Here is a 17,994-nt window from a genome sequence, read left to right on the forward strand (position 1 = left end):
GATACTAGGGAAGCTACGTCAACATAAATGATAAAAAACTAAGGCCTTGTTCGGTTAATCCCGTTACCTATAGATTGGACGGGATTGGAAAAAATTGTGAAGAAATTTGACTTGCTTGGGATTTAAACCCACCCAATCCCACGCAATCCATATGGATTGAGAGCTAACCGAACAAGCCCTAACTTGGTTTGCTTCATAAGGTGACAATCCTAATGTCTCTATACTATGAATTATAAAAGCACAAAGTGAGACACAAGTTTAGGGTGATTAATACCGAACAAGAAGACAGTCGCTTGTAGGCCACCTATGTCAATATTGCGATAACCCTCACGATCCCCACATCTCTACCAAGACTTAACCACACAAGGGGTCTGTTTGGATCTATTTTTTCTGAAGAGATTTTCTGAGAAGTTGGTTGTGGATAGAATCTGGCTGTGGAGAGAATCTGCTAGTTAGAATATAGGTGTTTGGCTAGCCGGATTATTATATGTCAGATTCTACAGTAAATACAACAAAACATCAAAATGTCGTACTAGTCAAAACACATTTGGACAAAAGCCGACGCTTCAAATGAACAGAATTGTAGAGTCGAGGCCAATGAACGAGAATCTCACCCGCTTCTCTCGGATGTCGTGTCTGGCCCGCTTCAGAGGGCGTGTGTAATGGGAGATTCTAGACTAAGCGCTTTCTAGAGAAGCTGCCTGAGAAGCTAGGTGTTTGGTTCCAAGAAGCAGCTTCTGGTGGCAAGAAGCACCCCAGAAACTGAACCAAACGGGCCAAGGTCACCTCCTCCACTTAAGGGATTGGTTTCTAAGTTGGCTCTATCATAATACGCTTATCCAAATCTCAATTCAACTAGGGTTCGTTTAGATGTAGATATTGGAGATGTTAGAATTCAATTGGATCCAATACCAAATCTGTCTAGTATTGGAAATGAGTTTCAATACAAATTTGTTGTTTGGATGTATCTAGGATTGCAATTCCATCCAATACCAAGAGTCTTGGCTTTGAATTGGGAGAGACACTTTTTTGTTAAAGTCCAATTCTAAGAAACTGAGATTTAATTCCAGCTTTGAATTTATCAGACAACCAAACAACAGAATTCAGAAATCTTGATTTCAATTCCCAATTCCAGTATTGAATATCTACATCCAAACGAGGTAGTAGAGTATTTTTTCACCTCTATAATGGGGAATGAACTCAATAGCCCGACACAACCAACTCTAGAGCACTTTGTAATCTTCAATTAAATGGTTCAATTGAGACAAACTGCTCCAAACCATATAGTCGACGACAACCATCAAAAGTAACAAAAAAAATAAAACCAAAGCAATATCCAGTGCCATTAGATACTAATTTTCAAAGCAAATCACTAAGATAAGAATCTAATAGATATTTTCTTATAAAATTGTATGTTCATTGTTACCTTTTTGTTACGTTCTTCACACATGTATGATTTACCGTAAGTGTGTTATGTGTATCAAACTCCACAAAGAAAAAAAGGACATTGGTATAACACAACACACAACTATGAACCTATGCATAATTGTTGTTTACATTTGTTCAATGCACTCTCAAGAAAAAATACCTTCATCGACATTCCTTTGAACAAAACAACTAAGAAAAAAGCACATAAACAGTTGGTCTTTTGAGGAAAGAGTTTTTTGCCTACACACATATTAAAAATTGCTAACAATTGGGACTATCATCATATCTTATCACAGATCAATTTAAACCTAATGGATGTTTACGTACCAAAGCTCTAAGTTTTATCTATTGTCTTGAAAGTTGAAAACTCGTCTCATTTATGTGTGTGGTTTCTCATAACGTAGCGCATCTCACACTCCACACAAAAGTTGTATGCATCATAACAATACAACTAAGGGCATGTCTTGAAGCACCCGTTTTTTAAGAATCTGGTTTATGAAAACTGAAGTGGTTTCAAACATAACAGTTTATATTCCAGTTTATAGAAACTGGATTCCCAGTTTCTTAAAACCAAGAAGTTAGACTCCCCTAGCTAAGCGAAAGGGCTTCTAGCCTAATGGCTAAGAGCTTCAGAGTACGGAGTGATTTTTCAGGCTTGGTTAAAAAATCCCCTCGTTGTGCCCTATTCGCTCTAGGGTCACGATGTCTCGTGCCCTCGGGTTGAGCCATTGCAGAGTAGACGGTTGACGCCAGTCCGTTAGTGATGGGAGGTTAGGATTCAACGATTTTCTCGGTCGGGACCATTGTTTCGGTCTCTTTTTAATATAATACCGGGAGGGCAGTCTTTCCCTCTCCAGCTGAGTTTTTTAGACTCCCCTAGCTAAAACCACTTTATGAAAATTGAGGTGGTTCCAACTTGCAAACACCATAAACCAGATTTTTATAAATCAGTTTCCAAAAACTAGAGATAAAAACTGGATTCTTAAAACTAGGTTGTTTCCACATAGGGCATAAGAATCTAGCTAATCATAGTTGTTGTTTTTGTTTATGATGGCTTAGAGCATCTCCAGTAATTGTCCAAAAAACCCACTAAATTTAATTTAGGGTGTTAATAAACAAAAATCATGCTATAACAGTTCCTTAAATAAGGTCCATAAATATACAAGCTTTTTAAATATTCCTATTAGTCTCTAAACTTGGGTAGTTGTTTCGCACTCCCAATAGCATGTTTTTGTCAACAATCACACCGTGAAATCACTTATAAATCAAAGTTTCGGAAGCATTTTTTTAGAAAACTAATGGGGATGCTCTTAGATTACCCTCTGGCTAGGGATAAAAGAACCCTGTCAGCATTGCTCTGAACAAAACAATCAACCCGAAACATCTAAAATAGTTGTAGTCTTTTTGAGCAAAGAGAATTTTGGTTACACTTATTTTGTCAAAAAAGTGCTAACAGCTCGACCACCATCATATATTGACACGAAACTGTTTGAATCTAATGGATATTCGCATGTGGTTCATGAAGATTCACAACAACCTATAATTATTGTGGTTCTTGAATATCACTTTTAAAACAAAGAAAACTCTCATGAGCACTGATTTGTATTGATAGAACATATGTTAAATGCTGAGTCTGTTCGGCTCCAACTGTATTTCGCGAGAGGAGAATAAACCCTAGGTCTCTCACAGAGTACCCTAGGTATACTATAGATGCAAAAACTTTTCTCTCGCTGGGCACTGTAGCTGCATCTGGAGTTTTTTTTACCATCCAAGGCCGTTGATTTCGAGCCTTTTGTCCTTTATGGAAAATCGCAGACGTCTACCAAGCCTCCAGCGGCCAGCGCGGCGAAACCTGTCATCCACGCCGCACGCTGCCGTGGCACTCAACCGGCCCGTCCTACCCCCACGGGCCCCACCCAGTCCACCACCCAGTATAAAACACCCTCCTCCTCCTCCGGCTGCTGCGCAGTGTGCTCCATCTCCATTTTTCTCCTCCTCTCGTTTTTGCGTTTAGGCCCCTGGGGAAGCAGGGATTCTGGCGACGGTCCCTCCCCCCGGCTCTCCCGCCTCGCGGCTCCGATCGAGGCCGCAGCGTCAGGTAAGATCCTTCACGGCCGCTTCCGGTCCTCATGGACCCGCATTCCACCTCGTGCGCGCGCTGTCGGCTCTGGATTTCGTCTACTTCGGCGAGGACTCGGAGTTAGAAACTAGAAGCCGTGTCCGGGGAGTCGCCGAGGTCTCTAGTAGGAGGCATTCCATGGCAGGATTTGGTGAGAATCTTTGTTCGCGGGGCGAATTTCGGTGCCAGTAACTCTTGGACCGGGGATTCTGGTGCCAAGGACACTGTAGTAGAAGATCCTAAATTTGGGTGGCGGTTTAAGCTATAGAATACGGTGGAACTGATACAGAGGTTTTGGAATTGTCGCTTCAAATATCTTAGAGGAGCCAGGAATAGTTGGCAACAGTACTAGTTTTTGTTTGTTTATAATTTACAAGTCTTCTGTTGTTCGCTCCTTTTTATGATAAATTTTTGGCTTAAATTTACGGTGCAGTATTTATTACTTGTACTGTAATTAGGAGTTCTGATCAGGTACATATGTTGGGGTGAGAAAAAAGCAGGCAGCAGTAGGTTTTCTTGTTTTGACGCAGAACTTCTTTATCGATGTCGCTGTTTTTATTTAAAGTTGTATTTTTGCGTCTTGCAGTGCAGTTGCATTAATGGGAAACCAATGCCAAAATGGAACCTACGGGTACGGGAGCAATTACAACAGCTACAACCACTTTCAGAAGGAGCCTCTGGCTTCTAGGCACTGTGATGGGGACGATACTGAGGGTTGCTACACAGGGCCATCTAGACCGAGCATAGCAGACCTTATGCGACAAGGACTGAGGCAGACTTTAACGTCCATCTCTGTTCTTGGTCGAGAGACTCCTAATGTCACAGAGCATTATACCCTTGGCCGGCAGCTTGGAGAGGGTCTCACTGGGACCACCTACCTCTGCACCGAGACCAGCACTGGGTGTCAGTTCGCATGCAAGTCCATCCTGAAGACAAGGTTCCGGAACATGCAAGATGTTGAAGACGTGCGCCGTGAGGTCCAGATAATGCGCTACCTTTCAGGGCAAAAGGATGTAGTCGCCATCAAGGACGCGTACGAGGACGAGGAGGCCGTGCACATTGTCATGGAGCTCTGCGAAGGCGGCGAGCTGTATGACCGGATTAAGAAGGGGAACTACAGCGAGCAGAAGGCTGCACATCTTATAAGGACTATTGTTGGCGTCATAGAGAACTTCCATTCACTTGGTGTCATGCACCGGGATCTTAAGCCAGAAAACTTCCTCTTACAGGATAAAGACGATGATTTGTCGATAAAAGTAATCGACTTTGGTCTCTCCGTGTTCTTCAAACCAGGTAGTATATCAATTTAGAACAAGCCATCAGGCTGTTTGAATTCTCAAGTAATGATATTCTGCTAATGTTTTGATCTATGTTGCATAACCCAGTATGTCCTTCTAGTTGTCCGCGAGTGAAACATTTTATTTGTGTTGCTAATTATCTTGTGTCTTCCACAGAGCATAACAGTATAGCATAGTATTTCCTCCTTGTATAGTTTTTGCCCTGACCGATTCACATCTAGTCACCTTTGATTTATGCCGGAGTATGGAAGTATGCACCAATTCTGGAGTTTTTCCCCTGAATACAGAATTTGCAAAATTTCAGGTGAGGTCTTTACTGAAACAGTCGGAAGCCCGTATTATATTGCTCCAGAAGTATTGCAGAAACATTATGGACCAGAGGCTGATGTGTGGACAGCTGGAGTGATACTCTATGTACTGCTAAGTGGCGTGCCACCATTTTGGGCAGGTGAATTAATTAGACATGATATTTGACTATTTGAAGTTTTCTTTCACTGCCGTTTTCTGGATGTGCTCAAGTCATCCATTTAATTTTGTACCAGATACACATGAAGGAGTACTTGACAAAGTGCGGAATGGGCATTTTGATTTTGAATCAGACCAGTGGCACATGATTTCGGACAGCGCAAAGGATCTTATAAGAAAAATGCTCTGCCCTTGTCCATCGGAGAGATTGAAAGCCCATGAAGTTCTAAGTATGATTTAACCCTTGTGCATATTAGTTTTTTCTCATTTCAATACCATATATTTACATGCCTTGCTTTTCCTAGAATGACTTTTACCAGCTGTTTATTCCTGGAAATTCACAGTAACTATTGTAAGATCAAGGAGTTGATAATACAATGATCTTTTGTTTCTAAATGCTCAGAGCATCCATGGATATGTGATAATGGAGTGGCTACTCATCAAACTCTGGATCCAACTGTTCTTTCTCGTACCAATAAATTATCTGCAGTGAATAAATCAAAGAAATTGGCTCTACAGGTGTGTTTATATGCCATGGAGTAGTTATTTTAATTTCTATTTTTTTGCACCATGGTAAATCACTATCAGGGCTTTTGGGAAAGAAATTGGAGATGTTTTTTGTTACCTTTATTCCCCTAACATGGATCCTTCTGTGATGTAATAGTTTAAACTTGGCTACCATTGTTACTTGCTATAAAAGATTAAAACGACCCAAAATATGGTAAACATCATGAAATTCTCTACATGGTGTCTTAAAACATGATGCAAAGCTTTTCATTATTCAGGTATTAATATATTTGTCATCAACTCATCATTGTTGTCAGTGCGCATATTGTCACTGGTCAATCATGTATCTGTTTTATTTTTGCTTCAGAGAATTGATCAGAGCTTTTTACTATTTGGTTTGATTTGTCTGATCTGCCGTTCTAGGTTGATTTAGATAATTCCATAGGTTGCTTTGCAAGGATAGATGGGATGTAAAGTACTCTATATTAGTCTGGCAATTCAATATCATAACAATTCACTTCTTTTTCCATTTGTGAATCTTCCTGATTTTGGCCCAGGTTATTGCTAAGCATCTTTCAGAAGAGGAGATTGCTAGGTTAAGAGGAATGTTCAAGGCAATGGACAATGGAAACAATGTTGTGATTACTTTGTCTGAGCTTAAAGAAGGTTTGAGCAAATGCGGCTCAGTGTTTAGAAACATTGAGATTAGTGATATCGTGGAAGCGGTAAGTAATTCTATGTGGAGCACTAGCAATCATACTGGTGTGTATGACGTATTGACGTATCTTTTAAAAAACTTGATGACGTTTCAGAGTACTAATGGAAGCAATCATACTGGTGCGTATGATGTATCTTTTTTAAAACTTGATGACGTTTCAGAGTACTAATGGACGAACTAGAAGCGATACTACTAATGTGTTGTTGAAGTACCTTTTAAATTGGTCCTTTTGTTTAATAAGCACTGAAGCATCCACATGTCATATGTATTAAATAGGTCACTGAAGTAGTCTGATCTCAACTGTATGGGGCTCTAATCCCCTCTTCTCTTCTTAATGTAATGATACACAGACCTCCCGCGTGTTGGAGAAAAGAAGTCCGATGCATGAACTGATCTCATAACTGAATTTTTTATTTATTGAATGCTTGAAAATAGAACTGATTTCATAACTTTAAGAAGTTTTATTTATTGAATGTTTGTAAAAAGTACTGAGATAACATATTGCTGTCTTCATAATTCAAACGCATGGATTTACAGGAAAAAACAACTAAGCATATCTTTATCCAGTACACTATTTTTTATTGCTATAGAGCACAGCATGCATTTACAGTAAATTACTGTCATCCTTATTGAAAATCCTTTTATATCTTCAGGATGATTATGACGGCAACACCAATATCAACTGGGAAGAGTTTATTGCTGTAACAGTGCCCCTAAATAAAACAGAACACAAAGAACACTTGATGGCGGCCTTAACATATTTCGACAAAGATGGAGGTGATTACATCACTGTCGACGAGCTTCAAAAGGCTTCAGTGGAACACGAGATGAAAAATGCTTTCCTTGAGGACACCATTTATCAGGTTGATCAGAACAATGTAAGTCTACCTTCTGATTCCTCACCAAGCTATGGTATCAGTGATTTCGATAAGTTTGTGGAATGGAATGATTCATGCTTTGCTTTCTGGAGCATTGTTCCCCCATGTTTGATAGAAAGTACATTGGCCCTAAACGATTTTACTTTGAGAAATGCCTCTTGGTACTAGGGAGTGAAAAAAAAAACGAGCGCATGTACAGTATGGCGGTTTTACAGCTTGCAGTTCCAATAACAAACACCAAAATATCCGCGTTTCCATTTTCTATAAAATTTGTGCTTTCCTAATGTAATGAAACAGAGATCTCCAGTTCTTTTGTCATATATGATTGATTTTTTTTGTAGGAAGGACTATTTTCATATCTAGTTTAAGACATGAATAAGCATGTAGGGAAAAAAATTCCCTGCTGACAATCTGGTCTGTGAACTTGTCATTCTGTAAATTTTCAGGACGGCCAGACCAACTATGGCGAGTTCGTCACAATGATGCAGAGCGACAGCTCTGGGCTTGGGTGGCAAACAATGGAAAGCAGCATGAACGTACCCCTGAGGGAGGCACCTGAAGTTTACTGATGTCTCTGTCGGTGCAAAGATACTGTTCTATTTGGCTGCTTTCGTGGTGGTTCGTCAGTCACAGGTCACAACCATCGGGCAAGGTTTGTGAACCGGGGAGAGGAGAATGTAGTCTGATTAGTCGAGGGCTAGTAGAAGGCTGCCTACTTCACATCATGCAGGTAGTGCAGGTGTGCTGTATGATCTATAAGAACAGAGCTGCGGTCGCCATATATGTATCAGTGACTGGTTTGTTGGTTGCTATGCTACCTTGCAATCTAATAGATTAAATACTAGCAGTAGAAGAAAATGATCTGTCTGCTTCTTTGCTGTGGTAAAGTGTCAACAGAGGTGCTTGTTGTTGGGAGGAAGTAATCAGCAACAGCAAAGTTTGCATCTCTTCAGCCATGCCTGCAGTCCCTGACCTGATGTAATCTGGGAGCCATTCTGGAGGAAGCCAGCTTACAGAAGCAGAAGGTAACAGCTTAACCAACGACGGTTGGAGTGCAGGCGTCTGGTTAGTTTGGTGATTTGGTCGGAGTGGACTGCTTTGACTCGATTGTGTCTGGATATGTATTGTACATTGAAGACCTCGTGAGTACGGAGTACCTGGTGCTGGTGGGCGATCGTGTTCCTGTCCCGTGTCAGGAAGGCGCGAAACCAAAGCCGAGCTCCAGCGGGGGGTGTCCAGGTCGATCTCACATCACAGCGGCAAAGCGAGGGGCGGGGCGGGCCGTGGGGCCGTGACAAACCTAGAAGTCCGTGCTGTTGCGGCCGGCCGGCCGGCGGGCGCGGTGAGGAGGTGCCGGAGTCCGTTGCTTGTATCAGAAATGAGACGGAAGCAGGCGCGGCCTCTGCTGTTCGCCGCCTCGGGTCGCGTCGCGTCTCGCATGGCTTTCCAGTTGATACCTGTGAGTCCGGCGGGAATCGGATGCTGGTGTGTGTGGGCGGGAGCAGAGCACCGGAAGAGAGAGCGGGTGCCGTCTGCCGTGCGTGCTTGGAGATGATAACTGTCCCAGACGATATCGTCTGTACGGAACGGGCGGTTGTAAATTTACCTGATATTAATAATTAATCTATTTATCGGCGAGTGACGACTATAATACTATGTTGATAACTATTTACATTCTAAATATGACAATTTTTAAAACAATATCGTCTTTACGATATGGTTACAAGGTTTCGGTTACCAGATTTTTGGTTACGATTTTCATCCCCACACGCAAGGACCAAGGGCAACCATGGACCGAATTTTTTGTATTTTAGCTATTTTTCGGAAAAAATACACGTTTGGATCCTAGAAAATTTTAATTGCATTTTTGGACCCTTTGCTTGGCGCCATAGCCTATGGCGCCGAGGTAACACAGCTCAGCGCCATAGGTTATGGCGCCGAGGTACGTACTGCGTTGGCACAACCTGGACGCCGTGGCGTTGACGTGGCACCGAGCTCAGCGCCACAGATCTTGGCGCCGAGCTCGGTTGTGTGTATTTACTGTTTTGCTGCAAAAAGATAGCACAAATCTATCTAGCTCAGTTGGTGGAGCACAAGGTTTTGAACAAGAGGTTGGGGGTTCAAGCCCTACAACTCACACAAATTTTTTTATCTTTTAAATAACTCATTAGGTATACTATTTGGAATGCAGGATTATTATATAAATCATACCGACACCATAAGAACGAAAAATAATGAGACATGGCTGTACCCTGTTCAAACAGAGTGCGCTGCAGACACCGCCTGCGGCATGGCCACGGCCGCCGGCTCCGGCTCCGCAGCCGACGACGGAGCAGTCGCGGCAGCGGCGGCGTGCGATAGGAGCCTCCTTGCATGCAACTGTTCGATGACGCTCATCTTGTCGCGAGCTGTAACGCACTAACGCAGAGGTACGTCGTCGTTGTAACTTGTAACGCGGTGGTGGACCGTGGACGTACGTGTGCTGCTGGTGTATTATTGAGGGTCTGTTTGGTTGGGCTGTGGCTGTGAAAAAAGTTGTTGTGGGCTGTGAGCTGTGGAAAAAGCTGCTGTAGGCTGTAAGATGTTAAAAAGCTAAAAACCGTTTGGTGGAAACCACTAAAAGTCGTTAAAAATTCTTCGATATATGTTTTCACAATTCCATCCGAAAAGCCACTAAAAGCAGGTCCAGAGGTGCTTTCAGATTTGCACTACGAGAAAGTCGGCTTTTAGAAAAAGCTGCTTCCTGGATCCAGCCTTTTGGTTGGCTTTTGGCTTTTAGAGGGCAAAAGCCAAAGCCAAAAGTCAAACCAAACACACCCTGAGAAGAGGACGAGTGTTGTCTCGCTGCACGGCGCGGGGAGGGGTTTATATAGGAACGGGAGGAGACACAGTAAAAGATATTTTGGGTCATCGTCAGTGCATTGTTTTGTTTAGCGGCAAATTCAAAAGGAGGTTGAATTAGCATAACCTGATATGGACTCGTCGTCTCGTCGACCGACTTTAAACTAAACGAACGGAACGTGCGTTAATTAATGGAGGTGACATCGATTCATGGAGATAACTGATAAGATACACCTCACTAAGTCACTAGACAAAGCCATACATGCATTTGGGCGGCACAATTCATTGATTGACAAAGCTTTTTTCGCTGACTATAGTTAATAAGAATTAATAATACAATACTGATTGGTCTGAGGTATTTACATAGGAGGCGAGGAGGGGTTCTGTTGTCAGATCAAGCTACGGCTACAATGAGCACTGTTGGCTGTTGCAAGTGATCGAAGCGAGGGGCGCAAAGTTATCAAGTACACAAAGTGGTTGATTGGTTTCCTATGTGTGCTCGCCCAGCCACGAGCCTGATGGGTATTACTTGTTGTGTAACTATAGATGCAGGTAAATAATTTTAAAATAGTTTATTCTAGTGTTTCTCGTGTAGAGACAACCAAACAGATGCTCGATTTTTTTGTGTTTGAATAGGGTGCAGCCATGTCTCATTATTTTCGTTCTTATGGTGTCGGTATGATTTATATAATAATCCTGCATTCCAAATAGTATACCTAATGAGTTATTTAAAAGATAAAAAAAATATGTGTGAGTTGTAGGGCTTGAACCCCCAACCTCATGGTTCAAAAACTTGTGCTCCACCAACTGAGCTAGATAGATTTGTGCTATCTCTTTGCAGCAAAACAGTAGATAACACAACCGAGCTCGGCGCCAAGATCTGTGGCGCCGAGCTCGGTGCCACGTCAACGCCACGGCGTCCGGGTTGTGCCAACGCAGCACGTACCTCGGCGCCATAACCTATGGCGCCGAGTTGTGTTACCTCGGCGCCATAGGCTATGGCGCCGAGCAAAGGGTCCAAAAATGCAATTAAAATTTTCTAGGGTCCAAACGTGTATTTTTTCCGAAAAATGGCCAAAATACAAAAAATTCGGAACCATGGACGCGATTCGGTACGGTAACGCCGGAGTGGATGCAGGTCAGAGGCGGAGCCAGAGAGGGGGGCAAAGCGGTCATGCTCCCCTCTCAATTTTATACAACCTTTTATTTTTAATGACCATTTACTGTTAATCGTACAAAAATAAAGTTCTGAATAAACTAAGATCATATTCTAAACCTCTAAAACTAATAGCTAGCGACTAAAATTAGTTAAGATGTTTAGAAAAGATCAACTAATTATTAGCCATATCCTCAAATAACCATTAGCCATTAGTTGTCTCAATCCAGCTAACACCAGCTAACAATTTATTAGGTGGCTAACAATTAGTTTAAGATATTTGAAACAAGGCTTAAAATAACCTTATTATGAGCCTCCTGGTTTGGTCGGACTAGTTCTCCTAACTCTCGTCCTCATCCTGGGTCTAATCCTCGCATCTACCCGTCTCGTCCTATTCTTCCCAACGCCACCCAAACAAATCTGTCTTGATGTCCAATCTCCGTCGTCGCCTCCTCGATGCGGAGTCGCTCGACCCCGCCCCTTCCTGGCACCTCCGCCACATCGTCGTCGCGACACTGGTCCGTCCGACAAGTTATATCTCGCTCGTTGTTACAATGCAACTTGTCTCCGGCGACCGGTGAGCTTGACGAACCGGTGAGCCCTGGCTCTCAGCTAGAAATTAAACGGCATGTTTACTTCTTTTGTATTATGTATTGATAGGTAACTTAAATTCTATACAACACTAGTTTTTATGGTCTTTCTGGATTTTTATGTGATCTTTTTGGCCCCTCATAAATTCTTGTATTGCATCCGCCACTAATGCATGCTGGCGATGGATTGTCTCCAGCTCTGCCTCTGGCCTCTGCTAATGCAAAAAAGTGTTAGGCTCGCCAGGTGCGAAGCAATTACCTTGATAACGACGTCGTTAGTGCATGATTAGCGTATATTAATTGATATTAATGTATTTTAAATAAGATTAAGGAACAATAATATAGATTAAAGTATTAAACAATAAAAAATAGTGGCATACAAAAAATATGATGATTACGTTTATCTCTATCTGTACCTAATGCTAAAGAGGGAAGCGTTTATTCAAACGTACCTTTTTATGGGACTTGGTAAAATTCAGATGTCTGGAGTTTAGTTTTTTAGACTATGAATATTGTATATATTTTATATTGAATATTGTATATATTTTATATTAAAAGTATAGTTTCAGTTTATTGTAATTTTTAGATATAATCTGTAAATTTCAGGTCAGAGAATAAAAAGAATATGTTAAACAAAACCATAGGTTAGACAGATCTGATTCAAATCGGCACGAAAATTAATTATACAAATTTAATCTCAAGATATGCCAAACAACCGTCCGATTCCAATACCACGTAGGAATTTCACAGAAACCATATAAGAGTTTCACAGGAATCAATTTATTTTTCACATAAAAACACAGAAAACGAGAAAATTTCAGCCTATATATTGCCGGTAGCGGAGGACAAAAAAAAACTTTGTAAATTTAGAGAAATAAGTGACATGCTTTCTACGTATTTAAATATATTAAATATTCTAATTCCGAATAAAACAATCATATAACTCAAATAAATGTCATATGTAATTATAGTAGCAATGAACAGTAGTAATTTTAGGACATGTAAACATGTAAAATAGCTACTCAGGTCCATTTCAAAATTAAACATGGCTTGCAGATAAAGAAGGCAGATTTTGCACATAAACATTATTGTTTATCTGTTTATATTGCTCTCAAAATAGCAGGTTGATGTAATAAACAGCCCTCCAACGCTAAAAGATGATCAGAGATCATCGACTAACGTGACAGTCCTATCTTACTAAATCAGGGTTTTAGATCAGATATAATAAGCCTAATAATCAAGTATAAATACTAATAGTAAGGATTTGTGTACTAAATAAAATAACAAAATTTAACACAGGTAAACAGCCTCAACAAATAGAGATATAATTAGGCACAAATAATATCAACGCTGAAAATAACAACACACTAAAACCCAGACTGTCACGTCGTCTCACTACACCGCTATCATCATCGAGCAATCAACTCTGCCCACAAATTGTGCAATCACACCCAAGTAAATAATACTAGCAGTGTTGGGGACTTGTTCTCAAATGCTATGAGTTAAGAACAAGGCAACACAAAGTATTAAATGTTAGTGTCCTTCGTCCTTCGAAGCATTATTTACCTTAGGATATAACGATCTCCGGACGAAGATCATGAAGGACGTACCTTCGTCATCATGGTATACAATAATGAAAGACAAAGCATATAGAACATGAAAGATAACATAAATAATCCTATAATATCATACACATATCTTCATTATATAAATTCGGATAATTAGAGATGATATTTGATTACATTTGTACCTTCGGTTTGACAGAAGGCAAAGGTCCAAGCGTTGCGCGCAAGCAAATACAAGATAGCGTGAACAATACGGGGGTACTGTTCATCTATTTATAGACACATGACACAGCCTGTGAGAAATTACATTCATGTCCTTTACAAATGTTTACAATCATAATACAAGCTATCACGGGCCGATTGATCATTTCATCTTTAAATCGGTGCATCTGAAAATGTACTCTGAAGCTCTTTGATTGATAGCTTCGGCTTTGTGTCAATCTTCCAAAGGTGTTTCTTCTTATGGGACCTTCGGCGACGAAGCAGACCCCCAACAGTAGCCCCTTCACGGTGCCAGATCATTTTTCGTAACGAGCTCGACCTGTGAAAAACTCTCTCAGGCTTCAAAATGCCGAAGGTCCGAAAAACACCTTCCCTTAGCTCGTTGCCGAGAAACGATTTAAATATTCAGAGTGAAGGATGGTCCCACCATACAACGGGTACGCGCGATCTGGTGATTCAGCTTCTTGGGCACTATGGTCCACCGTTCAGCGAGTGCGGGTGACTGTTCAGCGGGTGCGAGCGACTTGACGATTCACCTTCCCACCTGCAGCACTATATAAACAGACGGGTAGATGTGATGTTACCACAGCATTTACTGCTATTGCACTGTTGTGCTGTCGAAAAATTTGACCACAGCCGAAGCTTGTTCGCCGTACTCTCAATCAAAGGATCACTTTGCTCTAGCTTCGTGACAAGAGGGAGCTTCGGCAAAGATAAAAAATAATCATCTTTGTCAAAAGCGAAGAAATTCACCATCAAATGGCCAGGGTGCGCTCAACAGCTAGGGTTACACACGACGGAGAGGAAACCGAAGCTGCTAAAACTGCTCCGATCTCCGAAGTTATGAGGCGATCGGGACTGGTTGTGACGGAGGGCGCTCCTGACGAAGGCGCCCCTGCTACTGAAGCCGAGCATGCAGATATTGAAGAGGGCGATACTGGTGAAGAAGAGATTGATTATAACACCGTTATACCATCGAAGCCCAGCCATTTGGATTTTGGGAAGTCGACTGTGTCCGAAGCTGATATGGCTATGATGACGAATCTAGGCTACTTCAGAGAAGCCGATAAGGGGTTGATTCGCTTTGGCGGAGAAAAAAGAGACTATCCCGAAACCAGAAAATGATGAAGTGGTGGTTTTTAAGAGCTTCTTCAAAGCAGGGTTGAGATTTCCTCTGCAGGGATGATTGCAGATGTTTTGGAAAATTTTGAGATTTATCTTCATCAGCTAACCCCTAACGCCATCGTTAGGCTTAGCGTGTATATCTGGGCACTCCAAAGCCAAGGGGTGGAGCCACTTGCTGAAGCCTTCTGCCGAGTACATGAACTTCACTATCAGACGAAGGCTAGAGAAGACGGACTGCATGAAAACTTCGGCTGCTATAATTTTGCTTATCGTAAAGACATGAAGACACCGGTGGTTAGCTATCGCACTAAATGGCCGACCGGTTGGAAATCTGAATGGTTTTATGTTAAGATTGATGAGAAAAAGGAGAAGCTAGTTCAGAGCCCGCTGGAGCTAACCTTCGGGCTGACTAGGCCTCAGTGCAACATGACGCCAGGGGCACCATGCCTAGATGTTGTGGGCGAGTTTAGAGTTGTTTCTGAACATATTGGGACTAGGGATTTAGTTCAAGAATACTTAGCCAACAGAATATTCCCAACGCTAAGGGAATGGGGTATGCCGAAGCTTAAAGGAGAGAAAAAGAAGAATGAACTCGTTCGACTGCCCTATCATTTTAAATTCAAGAAACACTTCAAAGAACCCTGCCAAGAATGGTTGGATACAATTGAAGTTATGTGCAATGAGATTTTGGGCAATTATACGAAAAAAGAAGATCAGTTGTTAACTGCAGCCTTCGGCGCCCGGCCGAAGCGAAGATTGAATCGGGTAATGGATGCCCTGAATTTTGAATATCCTGACTATGAGCAATTGAACAAAGGCACCGAAGGGCAAAAAAGAAAAAGAATTGTTAGTGTTGTGGGCAGACAAGCTGCTAGAATGGTGAAAGAAGATGAAGAAATTCTGAAGAGGAAAAAATTGAGCCCTGAACCGAACGCAGTTGCTCCGAAGAAAAGGAAAACTGCGGCTCCGAAGCAAAAGGCGACTGATATAGAAGAAGAGACTCCTTCAACACCTTCTGCTGTCGACGTGGAAGAAATTTTAAAGGTAATGACTGAATCCTTGCCTATCAAGCTAAGTCCACTGGGGCCACATCTGACGAAGCTTTTTCAGAAGAAGAAGGAGCCCTCGGCAGTGAAGAAGTCTGCTGGGCCGAAAAAACGAAGGATTATTACTGTGACTAAAGCTATTGAAGAAACACCACCGCTAGCTTCGACGTCAAAGGCACCAGCTGTCGAGAGCGCTACAGCTACTGAAGCTGCACCTACTGAGGCTGCAACTGCCGAAGCTAGAACGACCGAATATGCAAATCTAGAAAGCACATTCTCTGATATTGATAAAATGCTTCTGGATATGGCCACAGAAGAAGCTGCTACAGCCGCCGAAGAGACCATGGCCATAGTGCCTGGAAAAGAGAAGGACATAGCCGAAGATACTTCAGAAGAGGAAAATTTCAACTTTCAAAACTTAATTGGACAAGAATTGTCAAAGGCTGAGAAAGAAGAGTTGAGAGACTATGCCATATCCTGCGGGTATCAGCCAGGGGCGCTACTATTCGGCGGTATTGACGATGAAAGCTTAGGTTGCCTCCGAGACCGAACTGGAGCAAAGGTTATCAGTACTCTGTCGAAGAGTATTGGTTTCCCGAAGCTTGAGGCCGATATCAGCCGCTACCGACGACAACATATCGTTGGTAGTTTATTCTATTCTAATTTCAAGGTAAAAACTTTTCTTTGATTTTTTCATTGTTTTAACAACGAAGGTGTTTGCTGACAAAAGTTGCTTCTGCACAGAGTATGCTATTAAGCAAAGCTTTGAGGATGCAACAGGACCTTGAAGATAAAAGAACATGAGGTCATAATTGAAGGTCTAGAGAGCAAAATAAAAGATCAAGCGGCTGCTCTTGAAAAGAAAGATTTCGAACTTCAGACAGTGGAGGGTTTATTGGCAGAAGCTGAAGCCAAAATTGCAGGATTGAATAAGGAACTTCTCTCAAAGTCAGAAAGCTTCGAACATGAAAAGCAGAAACTTAATACAAAGTTTGAGGATGAAGTCGAAAAAAGTTCAAATTTGCAAAAATCATTGAAAGAGCTTCAAGATAAATGCCTAGAGTTCAGCAACCGATGCGTGCAGCGGTTAAAGCAGGTCTTCAACTCGGTTGGAGCCAGTTCTGAGAAATTCAATCCTTCGATTGAAGACCTGCTAGGGACCTTCGAACATATTGAGGGTGAAGTTGATGCTCTTGATGAAGTTATAGCTGGACACGATGATTTCTGTGCCCTGCTAGCTTCTCGGGGCACAACTGTTGCCTTCATGAAGTCTGGTTGCACGCATGGGAAGATTGTTAATAGACCAAACTTCAGCTTATCACCAGCAGATTTGATTGATATCCCCAGCCTTGCTCGAAGCATAGGAAACAGATTTATAAAGCAAATCAGGACAAAGGGTGGGCGAAGCCTAGCTGGTGACGAAGCTCGAAGTCACCTCAAGCCGGTAATAGAATCATACCTTGTGCTTACCTTTTCCTTGAAACTTGAATTTTTCTTATAATGCTTTAATATGTACAGGATGACGAAGCCGAGGAACATAGAGCCGAAGCTTAGCAGACGATCCGAAGCTCAACAGATGGTGATGAAGCTCGAATACCTAGCTGTGGAAAAACTCTAAGAAAACTCTTGTATTATCCTTTATAGAGAATAGTGTAATTTTAAGGATCAAATTCTACTCTGTAAATTTGTCCATACCTTGTAATATATTTTTACATTTCCATCAATGTATGAAATGCTTTGATGTGGACGAAGCTTGTATTTTTTGAGCCGAGGGCGAAAAACACCTTCCCTTCTTTTCGTACACAACGAAGCATAAATCTGCTTTTGAAGCTGTATTCTTAGAGTCGAAGCAACTGTTTGTATAGCAACTATCTGTATCTATATGATATGATGATGATGATCCAATGTATGCCTAAATGAATGTTTATGAATGCAATGCATGATGTAATGTATCGTGCAAATGAATGCCCAAACACACACATACGAAGCTTCATTCATAACCTTCATTCCCTTAGGAATGATTTAAATCTCTTTGC

General features: G+C 41.7%; 1 protein-coding gene across 1 annotated transcript; it reads left to right on the forward strand.

The window, feature by feature from the left end:
* The first annotated feature begins 3,420 nt into the window (after positions 1 to 3,420).
* Positions 3,421 to 8,264, forward strand: LOC100277352 (putative calcium-dependent protein kinase family protein). The gene is made up of 8 exons (NM_001150943.1): positions 3,421 to 3,526; positions 4,134 to 4,840; positions 5,150 to 5,293; positions 5,388 to 5,540; positions 5,714 to 5,829; positions 6,375 to 6,542; positions 7,189 to 7,413; positions 7,860 to 8,264. The coding sequence occupies exons 2-8, from the start codon at positions 4,147 to 4,149 to the stop codon at positions 7,980 to 7,982; spliced, it is 1,623 nt and encodes a 540-aa protein (NP_001144415.1). The 5' UTR covers positions 3,421 to 3,526; positions 4,134 to 4,146; the 3' UTR covers positions 7,983 to 8,264.
* The last annotated feature ends 9,730 nt before the right edge of the window (positions 8,265 to 17,994 follow it).

This window comes from Zea mays, chromosome 1 (assembly GCF_902167145.1).
Source record: "Zea mays cultivar B73 chromosome 1, Zm-B73-REFERENCE-NAM-5.0, whole genome shotgun sequence".
NCBI classification, from domain to species: Eukaryota; Viridiplantae; Streptophyta; class Magnoliopsida; order Poales; family Poaceae; genus Zea; species Zea mays.

What these genes read in the sequence shown, in the direction of transcription:
- LOC100277352 (NM_001150943.1), top strand. Translation starts at nt 4,147, where the DNA reads ATGGGAAACCAATGCCAAAATGGAACCTACGGGTACGGGAGCAATTAC. An exon ending in CAAAGAAATTGGCTCTACAG is followed by an intron (nt 5,830 to 6,374) that starts GTGTGTTTATAT and finishes ATTTTGGCCCAG; the next exon opens with GTTATTGCTAAGCATCTTTC. An exon ending in ATCAGGTTGATCAGAACAAT is followed by an intron (nt 7,414 to 7,859) that starts GTAAGTCTACCT and finishes GTAAATTTTCAG; the next exon opens with GACGGCCAGACCAACTATGG.